Below are 22,007 nucleotides of genomic sequence, written 5' to 3'. Positions count from 1 at the left end.
CCGGACCTGTTGGGATGTGTGTGCTCGAGAGGGAGGAGAGGTGGCTTATCCAGTATGCATTGTGTAACCAGTATCTGAAGTCTGGGCAAATTTTGTGCATAATTCAGGCAATCGTGTTTGTTATCAGGGAAATGCCTTTTCATGGCTGGGTTTTGTTCTTCCCCTCCTCTTCCTTGTCCCAGGCCTGGAGGAAGTAATAATCACAATGCTGTATTTTGCCCTCTTAACTCTTTCTCAGAAAGCTGACGAGGTTGTGAAATACCATCCCTGTGAATAAACAGCTCTGGGGAAGCGGGTTCCTGCCCGCGGCTGCCAGCACAGCCCTGCGGAGCCAGGGACAGAATCTCTCTCCAGATTAAGCAGCAGTCATGGGCCCGTTGTCCCACTCCCTGCAAGCTCAGTTGTTGCTCAGGAGGCTTCATTCTGTGAGGCAGATCCCCAAACCCATGTGGCCTTAGGACAAAAGAAGCCCAGTGGATATTATTGTCTTCTCTGCCCTCACCGTATCTCATGGTTGGTGACTCTGGTGGCCTCTGAGCTGGGAACAACGCAGGGACATCGCAGGAAAAGCACGTGGCACTGGGGTGCTGGGAGGGCAGAAGTGAAGATGCTCGGGTCAGTGCAGATGCATTTGCTGCGTCTCGGAGGTGCTGGGGCTGCAGGAAGTGCCACTTCCAAATGGGATGGAGTGTCCCAGGAGGGCAGAGGTGATGGATGAGGGATGTGAGGCTGTGTATAAATCACTGCTCACGAGACCAACTGTACCCCAAAAGAAAGGACCCCAGGGCAAGAAGCAAATGCAACTGCCACATGGGTGGCAATAATTGTCCCTTTGAACCATCGTCTTCCACAGGAGAGTCTCTTTTTGGTTTTGCTTTAATTTTCCTTCATTTGTGTGTGTGTGTATGTGCATAAAATGCCATTAATGACAAACCATGGTGCCTGGTTGTGAGTGACAGCTGAAATAAGAGAAATGACTAATCGGGCCTCCTGAAGCCCTGTCGCATGGAGATTAAATGAGCCTTTTTTTCATCCCCCCTCAATGAGAATCATGGGCATTTGAATAATAATATTATAGCCTCCATTAGGATGACAGTGGGGGAAAAAAATCAGCTCAGACCTGTGATTATTCCTTCAATCTAATAATTATTTAAATACCAGATAACTCCTTTCAGTTTAATTGAGGCCTTTCAGCTGCTTGGGTTTATATTGTGTCCCTGAATTTACTCTCTCTTTCACCTTGCGTTACTAATAGCTTTAGATTGCTTTGAAGGCCATATTTTAAACTGGCTTCCAAAAAAAAAAAAAAAAGAGGAAAAATTAATGGTCAAATAGTATTAAGGATCAGAGTTAAAATTGCCTAGTGTTTAACTCCCCAGCTGCACCCAGCTATCCCCAAACTCCTCTGCAGGGCACACAGTGGGTTTATGCTGATGGTTGATGTCTGTCATAGAATGAATCAAATGGTTTGGGTTGGAAGGGAGCTTAAAGCTCATCTAAGTTCCAACCCCTGCCCCGGGCAGGGACCCCTTCCACTGGAGCAGCTTGCTCCAAGCCCCTGTGTCCAACCTGGCCTTGAGCACTGCCAGGGATGGGGCAGCCACAGCTTCTCTGGGCACCCTGGGCCAGCGCCTCAGCACCCTCACAGGGAAGAGCTTCTGCCTAAGAGCTCAGCTCAGTCTCCCCTCGGGCAGGTTCAAGCCCTCAACCTGCTGCTCGTGCTGCTTAATCCGCATTCTTCACCCACATATTGCCCCAGCTCTGGGCTAGCGGGGACCTGGTAGGAGCAGCTCCTGCAGCGGGTGACATGGAGCCAGGGATGGATCATTTCCCCCTGGCTTGTTCATGTAGGATGTCAGCTCATGGCCATGCTCTGTCGTCTTCAGATGATGTTTGAAAGTGCAGATTCCTCTTCCTGGATGATCTCTCTTGCCTTTGGCAGTGACAGTTCACAAACACTCTGCAAAACCTTCTCTGTGAGGCACTGCATAGGAGCGGGGCTTCGCTGACAGCTCTGCTGCACAGCAGCCCCAGCCTGGCTCCGGCTTTTATACTGTTCCTGAATGAAAATGTTGCTGGGAGGGATATAAAACTGCTGTGGCCTACATGAAGAGCTTCTGTTGGCCCATATGTATATCACCTTTAATTATTTAAATGTATTAATTTCTAGCTTGCCCTGTTCTTTTCTCACTTTGTAATGGAACAACATTTTAAATATTGGAAAGCTGCCGAGCAGGAAAACTGGTGTGTGTGGAGCTGTACAGCAGAGCCTCCCTGTTCCCTGCGGAATCGCTTTCGCTTTCTGGGCTTCTCTGGAATCGGAGCCCTCTGCCCCAGAACCATCTCTTCTTAAGGAACGAGAAACGGTGGGATGCTCTCTTTTGGGACTGCTGTTATGAGGGATGCTTTGGCCTTGGAGGAGAGCCTGTTTGTGCTGCCCATGGCAGAGCCTGTCTTCTCTGTACCCTGTGCTGCTGCAGGCATCACCTCCATGCCCTCCCCAAGGCCAGGGCAGTTGGGTTTCATGTCTGAGCTTTGGGAACAACGGCGCTTGAGGTTTCTTATGTGTTGATGTGGAGGTGCTCTGCCATGACCTTGTGCGTTGATCTGAAGGTGAGACCAATTCAGATGTTCCATAGGACTCCTGTATCAGCAGCTCTAGTGCCAGCTTCCTGGGCCCCTCTTGAGCTCTCCCATGGTGCAGGGTTCCCTGTGTGGTACAAGATGTGGTACATCTCCCTGCCAGTGAGACGTGTGGCTCGTGCTGCCTTGCCGTGTTACCCAAGATGAAAGCTGCTGTCTGTGATCGGGTTGGTGGTGCCCACCATGGGTCACCAGCAGCCCTCGTGTGGGTGAGCCTTCCTCTGAGCACATCCTCAAGAACCATTTGATTTGTGTTCTGTAGGAAGATTCTGGACTCAGAGAATAATCTTGGGGTGTTCACTTGGGAATTCAATGGGAAGAGCTGGGGAGGTCACCCCGGCACGTTGGGGTCTGCAGCACAGGCAGCTGCTTTTGGCCACAACCATCCAAACAAGAAGAAGAATGCAGCAGGGTCTCTGTCCTCGCTGGCAGAAACTGCCTCAGCCCAAGGCAGAAATTAAGAGACTGGCAATAAGAAGCAATCAGCTGGGGAAATGTATCTACGAGCAGAATGAGAAACCCATTACCGCTCTCTTTCTCCTGTCTTGTCAGTGACACGGCGACGTGCAGCCCAGGGACAGAGCTCCTTTGTCACCTCTCAGAAACACCCGTCTCTGCTTCCCGGCGGTAACAAGCCTGAAGAGCGGCTGTTGGGTGACACTTGCTGATGAGCTCGGTGCAGGTTTGCAGTACTGCGGTTTGAAATACCAGAACGGAGATCGCCGTCAATTAAAGCAGGGGCTGCCCTGAGGACAGCAGAGCCTGGGCTGTGCTGGGGAGCAGCCTCCTGCATCTGCACGCAGGGCAGGGGAGGAGAGTCCAGGCGCATCAGCAGGGAGGGCAAATATCTCCCTGGTGTGTGCACTTGGGGTTTGTGTGGCCGTGGTGGGAGGTGATGGGGCTTTGATGCAGAGAACGCAGGTGAAATGGTGGCTCATCCTCAGCCTCTGTGGTGCTGTAAGGTGGTGGAGAGCACCATTCCCTGCAGCAGGCTGAAATGGTTCCTGGATCCAGGCTGGAGCAAGGAATGCGTCGTTTGAAACAAAGGAGAACTTGTGATGATTTTTTGAGTCCGTACACTCAAATGCATCTTTGGTGATGTGCAAGGCTGAAGTCAAGCTAAGGGTTCAAGACATGTCAGGTCTGGAGGTGATAACGAGGACGAGACGCAATTCAGCGTCTTGTCTGTGATGACACGGGAGGTGCAGAGCCCCAGTGCAGGGATGCTCTTGGGGACCTTATGTGGTGCCTGCCTCAAGGTGTTGTTCCATTGGCTCCTCTGAGCAGCTCTGCTGGGTCCTTGCTGCCTGGCAGAGTGCTTGACCGGCTTCAGTTCCAGCTGCCTTGTAGGAGCCTGAGGTGGAAAGCTCTGATGTGAACACGTCTCACTCAGCTGGAGCGTCTCTGAGGCGCGCACCCGCTTCCTAAGGAAATTCCAGCCTGGTGATTGATTCCTGACTCAGGCTGAGAGCACCCGTGTGAGCCGGGAGGATGGGACCCAGGCTCAGTGGGGCTCCAGCTGTCGCTGGGGTCTGAATGAGGTCTAGATGCTGTGGGAGCACCCACAAATACAACAGCTAAACCTGCCTGTGTTTTGTGCCTTATTTCCATGTAGATTTTGGCAAGAGGTCTCCACCTCGAGTCTTACATTGCCTTATCCTTATGGGTGAGGGCACATCACTCCAAGTATACTCCTGTTACCCACAGAGCTATCTCAAACAGCGTATGGACAATTTGGGTGATGTTGGGTCTTTTGGACCCCATGTCTAAGGAGTTGCTTTGTGTAGGTTTCGTTAGAGCAGGAAACGTGTCCAAGCCGCCCAGATGGGCAGCCAGGCTTTCCCTGCACACCATGCTGTTGGCAGTGTTGGGTTCCTGATCCAACCACATGCCTCCACCCCAATGGGAGCTGCTTTTCATCAGCAAAGTACCTCATGAAGCCTGAAAAGCACCTTCAGAGCTGCATCTGGCTCTGCGAAGGGGAGATGCTGGCAGCTTTGGTGCGTATGTGCTCAGCGAACTTGCCTGCGTGAGACTTCTTCATCAGGTTTCTGAATTAAATCATAGAGGATGCAAAGGTAGAAAACACCTCTTATTTCCTCCGCTGCTTCCAACAACATACCCTGCAGGAGACATCCTTTTAGCCAAGATTGCAGATTGATGGTTGGGTGTGAGAGCTGCAGGCTTTGTCTTGGGCTGAAGCTGATTATCCCCTCCCATGACTGAGCAGAGTACATTATAAACAGCTAAACCACACAACAAATTAATGGGCAGAGGCTGAACCAAGTGGCAAAGCATCAAGCCTGAGCTGTTTACCAGTAACTTAGGAGACCTGCTTAATTTTTTGTTGGGCTTAGAGACATCCTCACTTTATCTCAAGGACTGTGTAATTAGAAAGTCTCCTTTGACTTTTATCTGCAGGGCACACTGGATCTAATCCTCTGCTGTCTGTGTTTCTTTTCTTTCCTCAGAACCATGTGAGGGACATTGCTGGGGCACAGGACACACGCAGGGAACACGAAGTTTGCCTTTCCCAGGATGGATCAGAGGAAGAACTGGCCTCGGGTACTGGACTCTGATGGCTGGTCGGTGGCTTTGTTCTGTCTCTTCCTGGCATCTCTGTCCCGAAACGTGTCCAGCAATGCCTTGTTCAGCACTTTCCACTCTGAGAACCGGGACTGGACGTTCAACCACCTAACAGTCCACCAGGGCACTGGAGCAGTCTACGTTGGAGCTATCAACAGGGTTTACAAGCTTTCCGGTAACCTGACCATTTTAGTAGCTCATAAAACTGGTCCTGAGGAGGACAATAAATCCTGCTACCCACCCCTCATCGTCCAGCCATGCAGCGAGATCCTCACCCTCACCAACAACGTCAACAAGCTGCTCATCATTGACTACTCTGAGAACCGGCTGCTGGCTTGCGGCAGCCTCTACCAGGGGGTCTGCAAGCTGCTGCGCCTGGATGACCTCTTCATCTTGGTGGAACCCTCACACAAGAAGGAGCACTACCTCTCCAGCGTCAACAAGACAGGCACCATGTATGGTGTGATTGTGCGCTCGGAGGGTGAAGATGGGAAGCTCTTCATTGGCACGGCAGTGGATGGGAAGCAGGATTATTTCCCCACCCTCTCCAGCCGCAAACTTCCCCGGGACCCGGAGTCATCGGCAATGTTGGATTATGAGCTCCACAGTGACTTTGTCTCATCCCTGATCAAAATCCCTTCAGATACCTTGGCCCTTGTTTCGCACTTTGACATCTTCTACATCTATGGTTTTGCCAGTGGCAACTTTGTCTATTTTCTGACTGTCCAACCCGAGACCCCAGAGGGTGTCTCCATCAACTCTGCCAGCGACCTCTTTTACACATCTCGCATTGTCCGTCTCTGCAAAGACGACCCCAAGTTCCACTCCTATGTCTCTCTGCCCTTTGGCTGCACCAAGGGAGACATGGAGTACCGCCTCCTGCAAGCGGCATACCTCTCCAAGCCAGGGGATGTGCTGGCCAGGTCCCTCAACATCACGGCACAGGAGGATGTCCTCTTTGCTATTTTCTCCAAGGGCCAGAAGCAGTACCACCAGCCGCCCGACGACTCTGCGCTCTGCGTCTTCCCCATCCGCACCATCAACGCTCAGATCAAGGACCGCCTCCAGTCCTGCTACCAAGGGGAAGGCAACCTGGAGCTCAACTGGCTGCTGGGGAAGGATGTCCAGTGCACTAAAGCGGTAAGGGTGCTCTGGCTGTTGGCTGTGGTAGCCTTTGAGAACTGGTGTCAGTGGCCCTATGGAACATGAGCTTGCGGAACAGGATCACATGTAGGGACAGGACAAGGGGAAGTGGCTTTAAACTGACAGAGGGGAGGTTGAGGTGAGATCTTTGGAAGAAGCTCTTCCCTGTGAGCAGCCTGGTCTAGTGAAAGGGTCCCTGCCTGGAGGAGGGGTTTGGAACTGGATGTGCTTTAAGGTCCCTTCCAACCCAGACCATTCTGTGATTCTATGCCTCAGTTTCCCTTAACATAGAACAGACACAGTCCATGTTCTTATCGGAGAGTTATTGATGACAACGAAAAGAAGGGGTAGCACTAAGGCAGATGAATACAGGTGTGCAGCTTGCTGGAAGTGTTTGCTGTTCCCAACCCAGGGCTCTGGAAGCAAGAGGAAAGCTCTTGCCTGTCCCTGAGCAGGAGGGTGGTATCAGTAACCTAACGATAAATACAAATGGCAGCGACATCTTTTCTGTTTCTATTCAGCTGACTTCTTTAATCTTTATTCACTTGTAGATCGTTCCTGGGATGACTTGGGAATCCCTGGGGCCTTCTTTTGCCAAACGTAGTAAGCTTGGCTGCTGAGAAGAGATAAACATGGGTTAAATGAAATGAAAGAAGGAAGGTGAAGATTATCTTGAGTGCTGACTTGCACGGGGGAGAGTCATCCCGTCAGTTGCAACTAGATGTGCCTGAGCATTTGGCAGTTAATGTCCCCTGTGGAACATAGGTGGGCTGCAGTCAGTGTGATGGCAAGCGGCCACCCATGTCACCACCCTGCTGCCAGTGCCATGGAGGAATTCACTCGAGCAATCCCAGCTGATGTGGCTTAATAATACTTAGCTGTCAGCAGAATGACTTTTCCCTCACGTGTAGCAAGTGGTGTTCCAGGGAGAAGCCAGCATCCATATTCCCTGTGTCATAGAAGGGAAACTGAGGCACAGAGAGGTGGTTTGTAGGAGAGTGCACAGCGGGGCGGTGGAAGGAGCAGGAGTGCCTCTTCCCACTTAGTACTTGGGTGGTTGCTGGAGCCCGTTCCCCGGATGGTTCTCTACCTTTCCAGGGCAGGCAGGTTGGCACTCCCCACAGCCCCATGGTCCCATGGGGAAGGTTTATCTCTGTCCTGGAGCTGAGCCTTTTGTGCCAGAGAGAGTGGAAGTGTCTGTGGGACTCGGGGCTCCTCCACAGCCCTGTCCAGATGCATTTTGGAGCAGCTCCAGAGCGCCTTGGCCTTGGCCATTGGGGAAGGTAGCTGAAGCTGGCAGGGTCCCTGGGCAGGGGGTGGCATGTTGGTGGCTCCCACCCTGCTGTCAGTACCACTGACTCCCCTCTGCATGTGTGGGGCTGCCCTGTGCTCTGCGTTTCACTCACGGCCATCCCAAACCTTGTCTCTCCAGCCAGTCCCCATCGATGACAACTTCTGCGGGCTCGACATCAACCAGCCCCTGGGAGGCTCCACACCCGTGGATGGAGTCACGCTCTTCACTTCCAGCCGGGACCGGATGACTTCTGTTGCTTCCTATGTCTACAATGGCTACAGCGTGGTGTTCGTGGGGACTAAGACTGGCAAGCTGAAGAAGGTAAGCTTATTTCCATGACTTTGGAGGGCCAGGGGCCAGTTTTCATCTTTCTTAGGAGACTGATGTGTGTAATTGCTGCTGTGGCCTACAGATGTTTCCCAGTGTGAAACTGGGAGGCAGTCAGGAGCAAAAATCACAGGGTTTGGGTCACAGAGAGCCTTGCATTGGTGAAGCGAAGCTCAGTGAACTGTGGTGTGTGTCTGTGGGGCTATTGCAGAAATGATCAGGGCAATAATGGGCCAGTCTGATTAAAGTGAGGAGCTGGTTTGTAATTTCTGAGTGAAGCTCGGCAAGCTGTGTCCAAGGTCTCAGATCTTTCCTTCTTTTTGACACACTGATGGCAATCTTACAGTAGTTCCGAGCTGTTCCCCAGCAATCCTTGTGTAGAAGACCCTGGTGGTGACAGGATGTTTGGCCATGGAGAGATAGGAATGAGTTAACTTGGCTGCTTTTGGAAACCAAGCCTCAGGGCAAAGTCCTACTGCTTCTCTCTGCCTCTTACCTCCTACTCTTCCTTTGACAGTTGGATGATTGATCAGTCTTGGAAGATAACATTCCTCACCCTCTGCATCACAAAGCCGGGGTTAGTTGCCCAGGGCAAAGAGATGCTCCTGCTGGTTTCCTCCCCCAGCACAGGGGATGGGGGGGAACTGGTGAGTTTTAGGATTCTGAAATCCAGCTGGGATTGCCTCCTCTTGGAGTCCTCCAAACAGCTCTGCAGTGTGTACAGCGCAAAGGCTGGTCAGGCTCAGTCATGCATCTCCTGTGTGCTCCTCACCAGTCCTCCATCAGGAGTTCCATGTTTTAAATGAGGGTGGAATAGTGTTGGGGAGTGCAAGCAGAGGTGTGTAAGGCTGTCTGTGGGAGCTGCATCTCAGCAGTGGATGCAGAAGTCAGCTCCAGCAAAACCAGCCTTAGAGGTGTTGCTCTGGAAAGCTGAGGTCCTTCACATTACCCTGAAATAGAAATGACACCATTAAGTGAACCTGCTAAATGCAGACCCTGCTGCTTTGTACCAGGGAAAGAGTTAACAAATGTAATCCACAGCAGGCTGTTAATTTTTTGTGTCCTTAAGCAGCAGGGAATTTCTTCCTCATCTATCCAGGAAGATACAAGGACAGGCAGATACTACACTTGAATGTCTGCATCATTTTAATTACATCAGTTCATTAATATTCATCCAGCACTTTACAAGTGCTGAGCAGTAGTAAATGAGGTGCCTCCCTGGTGCCTCTCGAGTGTCAGTGGGACAATTTTGAACATGGGGGAGAGTGGGCTTGTAAAGCAGAGCCCCTCTCTCCTCCCTGCTTGTGTCCCCTGCTGTCACACATGGGAGCACTGGGATGCTTCTAGCTAAATGGATGGAAGAGGCATCCTTAGCATATTGCAAATGCATATTCAAGCCAGCTTCAAGCCAGACTTGCAGACAAGTGCTTGTGTTTGCAGCATTTTGGGGGGCATTGTGTAGGTACCTCATTTAGAGGCAGTTAAAGCAAACAGCCTGTGCCTCACACCAGCTATTTACTGTCTTGTGCCATGAATTATGTAGGGTTACAGCAGAAAGGTTTAATTCCTTGTGCTCTTCTGCATGAAGCACCTACCTTTTTGATGCAAAGTTAATCTGTTTGTGCCCATCCACCTCACTGTCCAGAGTTAGGGCTGCTGGGATCCTTTACCTATTTGAGACAGTGGTAACCAGGCACTAAGAAAACTGGTTCGTCTCTCAGCAGATTCATTCCAGGAGTTCACTACAGGCAGCCTTTCATGGTGTCTGCAAAAATCAGTTGTCTGCAGCCGATAAGGCCCATGCCTTGCGTTATTGTTGGCTGAAGTGCCATCCTCCAGTGCATGGGACTGAGGATGATGATGTTCTGTAATCTCGTGGTCCTGTCCTTGCCTTTATTAAATCTTTCCTTATCTGACACATGGGATTATCTTTTACGTGGCCTAAGAGAGACCACAGGAAGCAGCTTTGCATTGAACTATGGAGCACTTGGGACTCTCTCTGCAGACCCAGTGGGAAGTTAGCAGGTTTTCTCCAGTTCTTGTGCATGTTCCAAGACCAGACATGTCTTGAAGTCAGGAGTACTCAGGACTGTAAATGTTTCCATCTCTCTTTTTCCCCATATGTGAAGGGAGGATGGTAAAAATGTAGGTACCTCTAAGTGCCAGAGATTTACAGATAGGTTCCTTATCTCCTGCAGCTCACCACCTTGCTTGTCTACCTGCACAATTAATGTCTGAAAGCACCCTCACACCTATTCCCTCTCCCACAGCTGTTGATTTACTTTGGAAACAAGCTGGTGGCTCAGGCTGGGGTTTTAAAGAAGATGCTTTTGCGTAGCTGGAGGAAAGGAGTCAAGGAGCCAGCTCTGAAACCTTTCAAATTTGTGCTTCCCCAGTGAGAATTCATTACTAAAGCTCTGTTACCTCACTGATGTCCTCTTTCCCATTAGATCTTCACCTGACTGCCTCCTGCACGCTCGCTGGGAGAGCGGCTGCTGCTTCTTCAGCCTCTCAAGCAGCTGAGTGTTGAATGTCCCCCGTCCTCTGCCTGCCCAGACATCCCTTTCCGTACAGAGTTGTTTAGCTCTACCCCTTCCTTTTGTGGCTGCCCCATCCCTGGCAGTGTTCAAGGCCAGGTTGGGCACAGGGGCTTGGAGCAAGCTGCTCCAGTGGAAGGGGTCCCTGCCCGTGGCAGGGGTTGGGGCTCAATGAGCTTTACGGTCCTTTCCAACCGAAACCAGTCTGGGGTTCCTCTGTTTCCTGTGTGCATTTGAAGTCCCTTTCTGCTCCTTCCAGCTGCCAGCTCTGGCTCACGGGTAAAGGAATAAGTTCTCTGTTTGCTTGGGAGCAGTGTAGAGCCCTGTGGCACGGCTGGCAGCTTTCCCATGCTGAGCTCACCACTTGAGAGCCCCACAGGGCCCGGGTGATGTGGGCAGCCCAGGCAGGGCATCCATGGAGTCCATGCAGCCTGGCAGTGAGTTCAGTGTGCCGGAGGGGTGTTGATCTAGAGCTGCTGCCAGGTCAATAAGAGCAGATAGCTGACAATGAACTTGGCATCTTTCCTATGGGGAACCTGAGTGTTTGGTCCAGCTCTCCTTCCAGAGCACCTCAGCTTCATGGCTGGGGGAGAAAGGGAAAAGGGGATCACGTTAGAGTTGTAATCATTCCGAACTGTGGATTCCTGCAATAAACCAATTTTCATAGAGCGAAATTAGAAGAGACATTTATGCAACAGTTAACAGCAACTAACTGCTGGGGGGGGGGGATGTGTCGGCTTGCTTGTTCTGTTTATGGGCTTCATACAATTCCAGCAATATTGATGTGTGATGCCTTTGATTTTGACACTAATCATTGCTATGAATTAAATTTGCAGCCATATAATTAGGACTGCTATTAATAGGGCCTCAAGCTAAGTACTGCTGTGCTAGTTGTCTTTTTTCCTGATGGAAAACGGCATCCACGGAACTCAGCTAATGTGGTTTGCCTGGTAGATGCTGAGACTGATGTGAAAATTATACTTGCTATACTTAGAGGAGCTTCTCTGAAAGGCAGATGCATGGGCAGGGGCTGACTTGGAGGTTTCCCAAGATCCATATTGGAGTTGCCCTTGAACTTTTGCTGCTCTTAAGATATATAGACTTAAGTGGGAGAGAGACAGATTGCAGGAAGAAAAGAGTAACCCTCAGTTGGAAGGGCTGCTGTTGCAAGCCTTGTTTCCATTTCACCTTCCCTTCCTTGTGCAAATCTTCCCATTTATTTCCCCAAGCCAGTGCTGTTTCAAGTCTCTCTGTCCCTGTGCATGCCTGGTTTCATCTCATCAGGCTGAGCACATTGGCTGGGATAGCAGCATGGCTCACCACTAAAAATCAATCTTGTATTTCATCCCAAGAGGTCTGCTTCTTATTAGATCTAATAAATCAGTGAAGTGCCCTTCATTCAGCTTGTCAATGGAGGACGTTGTTTGTGATCAAGAATAAATAAATGTCTCTTCTATGTCTGACAGTGCATCGTCTATGTATTATTCTACCACCGTACTGTTCATGGCTGCTGTAGGAAAAATGCAGTTCCTGCAGTGGGAGCCTGTGGCCTTGCTATCCTGTGCTTGTGTTCACATGAGCTGGGTATGCTCCCGGATGTCTCCCAGGGATAATCAGTAATGGTGACGTTGTTCCTGGCTTTTCCCCAGAGCTGACTTGTTCCAGTGGCAGTAAGGTCTGGAGAGGGGCTTGGGACAAGGGCCTGTAGGGACAGGCCAAGGGGAATGGCTTGAACCTGCCCAAGGGGAGACTGAGATGAGCTCTTAGGCAGAAGCTCTTCCCTGTGAGGGTGCTGAGGCGCTGGCACAGGGTGCCCAGAGCAGCTGTGGCTGCCCCATCCCTGGCAGTGCTCAAGGCCAGGTTGGACACGGGCTTGGGGAAAGCTGCTCCAGTGGTTGGTGGTCTCTGCACCCAGGGGTTGCTCCTCCAAAGGAAGATGCTCTGCACTGTCTGTCTTCAGTGTAAACTTTGGTGCTACAGGCAGGAACCCAGGTTTGGTTATTTCAGATGCCCTGAGGTGAAGGATAGTGTGTGCATCTCAATTCGCACTGGATCCTCCTAAATAAATGGGTGTCAGGCATTGTTCTGAACTTCTGTAACACCCTGTCCCAAAGGCAGCTGCTCTGTATGTGGTTTGAATCAATTCTGGCATGCAAGGTCACCCATGGAGAGCTCCTTGGGGTCTGTGTTGGAGGAGAAGTGCTGCAGAAGAACATGAAGTGCTGCAGAAGAACATGAAGTGCTGTAACTGCTTTTCATGATTGGAAAGGCATGTTTACCTGTTGAGTTCTGGAGTGGGTGGTGTGTAATGTCTGACCTTGCTTTCAGTGAACGCAACCGCTGCTTTTTCCAGGGACGGTGATAACTGATGGGATGACGCACTCAGGGGAAAGGCGAACTTGAAGCGTGTTGTTCCATCTTGGTATGTGGTAGTTTTTATTCAGCTTGGCTGATTTAATTTCTTCCATTAGTGGGAATAAAATAGGTCTTTCACAATGAAATCTGTGTCTGAACCTGTCCTTATCTGACTTCATTCTGGGGATGGTTATCTCACCCTTTTAATTTATCCTTAATTATCACCCCCACGCACATTCCGTAGCACTTTAGGAGAAAATCAGTTGCATCAGTGTGTAGAGAAGCCAAAAAGGCAGTTCTTGAACAGATGAAAATGAACCATTTGCAGACACGCTGCAAAGGAGGTGCCTAGTTTTAGCTATAGGTTGTAAGGTCAGGTGCTTTGCTGGTTTGATGATCAATCCATCACCCCTCGGAGCACGGACCTCTGTGTCCCAGCAGAGGTGTGAGATGGCAGATGAGTCTCCTTTGACTGAAGAGGCTGTTTAATTGAAAGGTCTGAGAAACAAGTCTGTTTCTTGCCCTAGGATGTGAAATAAAGAGGTATTTATTTGGTACTCTGCTGCTGGTGATTTACTCTGGTGTGGTTGAAAAGCTGGGGTTTTCTCCCTCAACAAGGGTTTTCCAGCCTCAGACAGTAATTCTTCTTTGCTTCTATCTGTGTAAAGAGGTGCTGTCAAACTGTGACCCCAGAAACGTGTCCCTAAAATGTCCAATTGTTCCTGACATTTGTTGGAATCTTATTAATTGGAATTTGAAAGGGAATATGAAAAGTGATTGAAGCCAAGGGAGCTGCCAAGTTCCTCTAGACTCTGGTTTCAAGCAGTTCAGGAATGTCCCTGCCACCTTTTAAAGGCAGGGAAAATTGGCCTCCTCTTCTCCCACCCTTACTTCTCTAGTTCTGTTATCTATTGCCTGGCAGAGCAAGTGAAATAAGACAAAAAGAAGAGTTGGCATGTATGGTTATAGCTGCTGGAGAGCTGAGGGGCAGCTGCTCAGGAAAGGCTGTGGATGGGAATCAAGGCAGGTGGGCTCAGAGTCTGCTTTCATCTCTTTCTTGGCTTGTGAGATGGCAGCGACTCTGGTTCCTGCCCAGGTTCAGGCACCTTGAAAAAACAGCTTGAAATGTTTGAGTGCAACTGTTCTGTTTTGCCCATTTCTACCTCAAGTGGAGCCATCAAAGGCTGCAAGTGGCTGGACAGCCTTAGGCATGGAAACCAGCCAGCTCCAGAGATCAGAGAACAGTTTGGGTTGGAAGGGGGGACCTTTGAAGGACATCTAGTCCAACCCCTGCAATGCGCAGGGACATCTTCAACTACATCAGGTTGCTCAAAGCTCCATCCAACCGGACTTTGAGTGTTTCCAGGCATGAGATGCCCACCACCTTTTTGGGCACCCTGTGCCAGCGCCTCACCACCCTCACAGAGAAGATTTGCTTCCTAATATGTTATCTAAATCTAACCTCTTTTACTTTAAAACCATGACCCCTTGTCCTATCCCTACAGTCCCTGCGGCTTCATGTGCTGCTGGGCTTTCCCTGGGGCATCTGTTTCCTGCTCCTGCATCACTCTTAGCACTGACAAAGTCTTGGGAGGTTTGACATGAAGTTTCTCTTAATGCCTCCCTTTAGGTGCACGCAGCCTTAAATAGGAAACGCATTTCATGTCTCACCTTTCCCGGTGCTCTCGGGTTTTCAGACAGGCAGGAATAAAGCTGCGAGCTGCACTCGTGAGGGTAAAGGGAGTTTTGGGGTGCACCAGTCCATGTACTTTGGAGCTAATTACCAAAGTAGCTCTTGGGAAATAGCTCCTAAAAAGGCTGTTTTCCCCTCTTGTACATATAAGGTTTTTTTTCTTTAATATATTTAGAAGATAATTAAGCCCCACACCTTGTGTGTGAAGAGGTTTTTATCTCCTTTATGAGCATGAAGTGAGGCAGAAGTTATTCCTCCTCCGTTTCACGCTAGAAGCAGAGCAACATTTCAGGCTGGTTCAGGAATGCATTTCTTCTTGAAGTAATCTCAGTGAAAAAGGCCAGGAAATACCAAACTGTTTTGTGAGTTCGTGTTGGTCTTTCTGACTGTCCCCTGCTTCCCTCCGAGTTTAAATGTGAAGAAGTTGCTGTGTTCTGGATGTTGTTGGGGTTTGGGGGTAGGGCAGTGTTAGACTCCTGCCTTTCTATTCATGTCAAAAAGTTCATGCTTTCTTTACTATATATATATTTTTCTGAAGGCTTTTAAAATCCTCAGAGGTCAAACTAACAGGGGTTTTGGTCCATTTGTAAGATCTTAAATCCCCGGGTGGCAAGAAATACTGTGAGAAGACCATGCTATGTTGCTTCTATAAATGCCTCCTTGAGGCAAAAGAAAAACAAAATGTGGAAAACATAAATGTGCTGGGAGAGATGGGGGAATCTGCAGGAAGAGTCCCACGTGCTGGCACAGCCCCTGAGCTGCAAGAGGTTGGGATTTGGGGACAATTAGGGGGTGAAATGCCATTCGCGAGCAGTGGTTTGTGATCGGACTTGCTGGTAGGCTTTCCCTTACGCATCTGACTGATGCTGCCTTTAATATTCGCTCAATCCCACAATCGAGTTTACTACCCATTGTTGTTACGGTTGCTTTTTGCTGCTGGCCAGGGCAATGACAGTGTTAGCAGGGCTGTAAAATACTGCCTGGTTTGTGAAGGCAAATCCATCTCTTGAACGTCTGCCTGATATTTATGGATGTGCCAGACAGGCGTGGATTGGATGCGGCCAGTCTCTATATTAGCATTAGTCCATTATGCCTGTTATGATACATGGTCTTCCCACCTCCCCCTGCTTTTTATTACCCTCTTTCCATTACTGCCGAGATGCATGGACAGGCAGATGCCCACGTTTCTCATGCCTTCAGGGAGCTCTTTGCAGTCAGCCCAGCCTGAGCAATAAAGGAGGGAGATAAACTCCTGCCCAGCGTCAGAGCTCAGCACCCGGATGGATTTTGCACTGGAGATGTTCTGGTGTCTGTGATAGGGCCCTAGGCTTTTCTGGCTGCGGCTTGGATAAAAACAACAACCAAACAGTAAGTCTGAATGTGACTGCTGCTTATTGCCGGCAATAGTAGCAACTCCTGGCCTGCACACACGCTGTCCGAGGGTCTGATGGATTCAGTCTTTCCATGTGATTAGGTTGTGGTTTTGGAGGTTTTTTCCCCCACTGTCACCTTAACTACAGCTTGGAAGATTATGGTCATTCATTAGATCTGTCTCAAAGAAATCTCAGATGATGCTAATTGGGGAAGGAAGGAACCGCATCAGTGTGTTGGTACTGCAAGCTTCTGTTGTTCTTCTCATGTTAGCCACTAGTTCTGTTGAGCTGACATTGTGTTACTCAAGCTTTCAATTTTCTGCTCTGTAACTTGAATTTGCACATTGTGATTTATACCCCTGTACATGGCCACATTCCACCTGGGGCTGGGTGAGCCCTGAGGATGCTGAAAGGGATCTGCATTCTGGTCACAGAGGTCTGGCCTGGAACCGAGGTGATGTGGCGATGATTCCCATCTGTCAGGCAATTCTCCCTCCTGGGCAGGTTTCCCTGTGCATTCATTCCCTGTCTATAAAATGACAACCTTTTCCCAGTGCCATGCTCCAGGGTTTGCTGCCAGCCTCGAGGTGCTGCTGCCCTGCAAATGCCATGCAAGCCCACCAAAAGGGGTGATGGCCGGTGGGGCTGAAGCTGCCCAGTGCAGGACCAAAAGCCATCAGCTCCATGGGCTTTGCATGTTGCTCCTGGCCAGCACTGGGCTGAGGCAAGTGCTACCACCCACCACCAGTCAATACCAGAACCAGGAGAGGATGGCAGAGAGATAATTGGCTGAGTGAGGGTTTAATATTCCTTTGACATGGATGCAAACAGGAGAGCACAGGCAGCAGCATGGGCAGGCCTGGGGTAATTAGTGAGTGGCTTCAGCACCATTTGTCCTATCCTTCCCTGCCTGCTTCTCAGCTGGGGACCCTGCCACCTTTCCTGGTTGTTCCTTCTCGCTCGGTTACATGTCTTTGCATCAAAGATATACATGTAGATGAAAGTGATGTGCATTTAAAATGAATGTATACATCATACAGCCTGGCTTTTATACAGCATGGGTTTTTTTTTTTGTGGTAAGCTGCTAAATTATTTATTGTGTGCTGGGCTTTAATCTCATAAACCTGCCTGCAGGCCTTACGAGAACCAGCCTGAGCATCCTCTAAAGCCTGCGAGTCAGGCAGCACAAAGAGCTGCTGTGACTGTAGGTGGTAATTGTTTGTCTTCCCTCGGCCTCCTCCTCCCCCTCATCAGCTCATTAAAAGCATTGGGGCCTGTTAAGTTTGGTCATCGCCACTAACTTGGAGCGTGATTTGCATTTGCTGCTTGGAGAGGATGCCAATCTCGAGATCCCCCTTAGATGGCAAGAACAAGAGCTGGTCCCTTGAGCTGCTCAAAGCCCGGAAAAAAGGGTGAGGAAGAGACACAGAGGGAAAACAAGGTCTTTCAAATGAACACGGCTCTGCCTCCAGCGGGGAGCTCTTACCTTCCCGAGCGGCTGGGAGCGTTCCCAGCCTGCAGCCTCCCAGCTCTGAGCTAACATTTGGCTGACTAATGCAATGTTTGCTTTTCCTACTCATCCTGCAGCCAGTGGCTTATTAGTGGAAAACCAGAGCATCCTTTTGCCTGCTTTCAGTTCCTTCTTTCTTTGATGCTTTTTGCCTGATGCTCTTAAAGCTTCCCACTCTGGGAGACGCTGTACCACGAATGCAAGTGAGCATGCAGAAGTGAAGGGGCTCTCCTGGTGCTTAAACGAGTGAATGGCAGAGTTGGAATAAACCCAGTGTCCCCTCCTCCCACCTTCTCCTTTCTTTTGGCTCTCAGACCAATCCCACCTCTTGAGTCTATTTGGGCTAAATTATTCTGCAGAGCTTTGAAGCAAAAGGGCAGCAGGGGGACCCTCTCTGGTTTTCTTTTCATGCTTTCTTTGTGCAGAGGTTTTCACACTGGGAACTTGGGCTTTTTCTTGGGAAATAAATAATTGGAATAATCTGGGAGAGGGACAGGTTGAGGGAGAGGTACAGTGGAAGAGAGACTGAGAGGCTTGAAAGACCGTGGGCTGCTTTATGCCTCCTCTTTTCCCACCAGGAAAGGGGATAGCATTCCTTTCTGACTTTTCAGGGAGTTCATCCCTAAATTACTTCGTGTAACCCACATGTTGTCTTCCATTTCCTTGCTGATTGTTAAAACTCTGTATGTGGGATGCTGCTGCGTGGGGAAGGGATGAAGGTCCTGAGCTCCTTTTCTCACTCCAGGAAGCTGTTTAGGAGCACGACTAGGGATGCACCAGCTGTAAACGCCAAAGACTTAACTTTGCGTTTCATTTCAGCAGCTTGGACTGGATTTAACCCTCCCTGCAAGAGTGAAGCATTGACCCTGTGAGAAACAGTGAGGCTTTAATGATTACAGCACAGAGAGGGGGGTGTCCACCTAACCGGTAAAAGCAAAGTATTTGATTGCGCTCTCAGCTACCATTACCAAACCCTCTGGGTACAGGGAAACGCTGTTGCTACTGGTGGGGTTTGACTGGGGTTAGGTTGATCCCAGCAGCTTTGGAGCCGGGATTGCCATGGAAATGCCGCAGCAACGGCTGCGGAAGCTGTGTGCAGATCCAGGGCAAACAGCACAAGATGCCAGTGATGGGGTGCAAGGAGAGGGGCTCAGTATTTGCTTGAGAAACAAACCAGTTTTTCAAGTGTGCTGGGGATGTTCAGAAACCTGGGATCAGAGGCACCCGGCAGCCCGGCTTCCCTGGGATCAATGCGTTATTCCTCGAGGAGCATTAAAGACCAGCCAATGCCTTCTGGAAAACGTTGATAAAGTTCTCTTTTTAGAATCATTTCTGCTTCTCTAGCACAAACGTGCCAATACTTGTTTGTCTGTGTTGCTTTCTTCCTTCCCTCCTTTATTATTAGGGGCATTTACATGAAAACAGCAGTTTTTTGCTCTCACAGCACATTCCCCAATTGCAGCTGCGCTTCCTCAGCTGGAGATCTCTACCTTCCCTGGGAATGGGGCTGCCCTTTCTCCTGGGCATGATTGCATCTGCACTTGCTCGGGGACACACACATGGTGATGGCTCATCTCCAAGGATGCTCCGGGAGCGATGTGGCAGTGCCGTGCTCATCCCTTGCTCTCTGCTGTCTTGTGATCTGGGTGGGATTCTCAGTGCATTCATTTCCTCCTGTGGATAGGAGTGGTTTGTGCTTTTTCAGCTGAAAGAGGCCAATGTGAAATCCCTGAGCAGGAAGGAATCCTCTCAGGGTTTCCCAGAGCGACTGGCTCTGGCTGTGGAGCTTCAGGCAGCAGGAGAAGCAGTGTGGAAAAGGAGAGCTAATGGGGATGTCTGGCAGTTAGTGAATATAAGTGATAATGTAGGCTAAAGGAAAAACCCAGAAGCTGATGTTTGGGGCAGAAGTGATGACATAAGCAACGTGGGATGATTTATTCACCCCAGACCCAGCTTGCAACCTTTAGCAGGCACCTGGAGGGGAACCTGAAGGACCTTTGCTTTCTCCGGGTGCCTCGCTCTGCTCTGCAGATGGAAGATGGGAACTCCAGATGTGTTGAGCAAATCTTTAATTTCCTCTCAGTCTTGTTTCTGCTGTAGCTTTGCTTTTGGGGGGGGGGGGGGGTAGCAGTTAGGTTTGGTTTTGCTGGTGTCTTGATAAGCTTGAGATAACCCAAAAGAGGAGGGAAGCCCCCAGGAGAGCAGGGGCAGGGTTGTGTGCATCTGCCCAGGGATAGGAGCACCCTCCGTCCCCACCAGCCCCCACCACACTGTCCCAATGGGTCCAAGCCACCCCTGTCCCTGGCAGGAGCTTTGTGGTGGCTGATTCCTGGAAGCTGATGGTTGGAGAGGTGACATTCCTCCCCTCTCTGCATCTCTCACCCCTGACCCCGCTACATTTCTTGCTCCTAACCCCTGAATTTCAAACCTGACCTTTTGTGTCATGGGGGAGGGAGGGCAGGCAGGAGGGCAAGGAAAGGGCAAGATGGGGGAGAGAAAAGCAGCTGGGTGATGACTGGGAGGCGTATGGATGCTGGGGGATGCTGGTCTGAACTGGGTGCTACTGCTCTATCACACAGCATCTGCCTGGAATATTTGCTGGTGCAGTGAGTTCTCTGCAGTGGAAAACGCTATGAACGGCTGAGCTCTTGTACTGCTTTGTGCTTCGCCTTCCTGCCCTGCAGGAAAGTGCCAAACCCCCCTCTCCCCCCTGCCATGTGCTGCTGATGGTGTGGGGTGATGGCTTAATGGCACGAGGCAGGGAGGGCTGTGTGTGATGCTCGTGGCATTTGGGTTTAAATGTGCAAGTTCATGGCAGCTCCTGTTCTGTGGCTTCTCAGGCAGCAAGTGGGTAGGGATGTGGGGTATTGCTCAGCCTGGGTGGGCTGTGGCATTTCTGCATCAAACCCAGACAAACGCAATAGGTACCAGTATCCCATCTGAGCTTGCTTCTGCTCCTTCCCTGCTCTGATGCAGTTGGTTGTTCTCACCCTTTTAGAACAACAAAACCAAACTGTGCTTTGTCACCTGCAGTAAAACAGCAGAAGACCCAGGCTCAAGGGAGCACATTTACATTTCCAGAGGCACAAGTAGGGCTTAGTTGTCTTCCTGGGACCTTCACCCACACCCTTTGGTCTGGGGTTCTACTTCAGCGCATCCCTTGGCCTTCAGCCCTGTGTGTGTTATGGGATGCCCTGCCAGTTCATGGCTTCTACCCTCTGACATATTGCTGGGGGGGGGGGGGGATTAAAGAGCCCTGCTCTTGTGCAGGGGTAAACCGGTGCTGCAAAGTGGCCCCATCACTCTCTGTCTCCTCCCAAGCACGTTGTGTGTTCTCCGAGCCCCTGGGAAGGCCCTGTCGATAAGGTGCTGCATCTTGTCTTAGCAGAGACAAGTTCTCTGGAATGGATGTGGAGGCTGGGAGTGCTCAATATCCTCCCTGACAGGTAGAGTCTCATTTAATAGGATCCTGCCATATTCATTACCCTGGCAGAGCGGCCAGAGGCGCAGGTGCAGTCGTAGCCCCGCTTCCCCCCTGCTGCCCCTGCCGGCACAAAGGCTCTGTGTGAATAAGTATGCAGTAAATGTCTCCCTCTCACAGATTTATTCCTTCATTAGGTATTTAAATACATTCTGCTGTATAGGATGCTTCTGTGAGCCTACTGCCTTTTCTCTTGGTGGAAGAAATGTGTGGTGGCTGCAAAGCAGGCACCCTGCGGAGGGATGCGATGGGATAGGTGTTGATGGGCTGCAGGTTCTTGCACATCCATCCTGACACAGACCCACTGTCCCTGGGGTCACGTTGACCTGTGCATGCACCAGCGTGGCCAGAAACCAGCTCTTCGGCCACTTCAGACCAGCCTAGGGACCCAGACCTGCTGGTCATCGCACCAGGGTTAGGACCAGATGGCTCTTCCTTGCCTTCCCCTTTGACATTGATGCCTAAGTTGGACCATCCTGGTGCGTAGGGATGTTAAAGCGAATGTAAATGGGTAAGGTAAATGTGTGACGTTTTAGGGAGCTGCAGTACAATAAATGCTCTCCAAGTGTACAGTCATCCGAGCGCACGGCTCAGGGAAGAACAGAGGAACTAAATTTAGCAGAGGAGCCCCAGGCCAGGAGCCACCTGGGGCTTTGTTTGGTTTCACTCTCAGCTTTCATCTCTTTCATTTATAATTTGTGGCCGATTGATCCTTATTTTTTTTAACATTTCTTTTTCCTTCCCCGTGACAATGAGGAGCTTTTGCTGGCTCATGGATCAGAGGAGAGTTTGCATTGGAAGGGACCTTCAAAGGTCATTCAGCAGTGATGTGGCTGAGTCTAATCCTTGCGAGCCAGAGGGTGGCATTGCCTTCCCTCTGCCTTTCCTGCCCCAGTTCTGCCTGATTCCTCCCTCTCAACATCATCTGCCACCCAGAAGGAGATGCGGGGGGCAAGCCTTGGGGGTCTTGGGTGCGTGTCCCACGGATGGACCCCAGGCTTGCCCACCCCATCTCCTCCTCTTAGCCCTGCCTTAGCTGTGTTTTTGTGCTTAGTGCTGCTCCAT

At 50.3% G+C, this 22,007-nt stretch overlaps 1 protein-coding gene across 12 annotated transcripts in view; it reads left to right on the top strand.

Moving 5' to 3' along the window:
* The window catches only part of PLXNA2 (plexin A2), a 257,933-nt gene that overhangs the window by 87,972 nt on the left and 147,954 nt on the right, over positions 1–22,007 (top strand). For all 12 annotated transcript variants that reach the window (XM_065698048.1, XM_065698050.1, XM_065698047.1 and 9 more), the window contains 2 exons: positions 5,115–6,369; positions 7,805–7,987. In XM_065698048.1, the coding sequence (XP_065554120.1) occupies positions 5,182–6,369; positions 7,805–7,987 (1,371 nt within the window). In that variant the 5' untranslated portion in view covers positions 5,115–5,181. The remainder of the gene's footprint in view (positions 1–5,114; positions 6,370–7,804; positions 7,988–22,007) is intronic.

This window comes from Lathamus discolor, chromosome 19, assembly GCF_037157495.1.
Source record: "Lathamus discolor isolate bLatDis1 chromosome 19, bLatDis1.hap1, whole genome shotgun sequence".
Taxonomy (NCBI): domain Eukaryota; kingdom Metazoa; phylum Chordata; class Aves; order Psittaciformes; family Psittacidae; genus Lathamus; species Lathamus discolor.
Note: the sequence above shows the minus strand (reverse complement) of the source record. Positions and strands in the feature narration are given on the sequence as shown.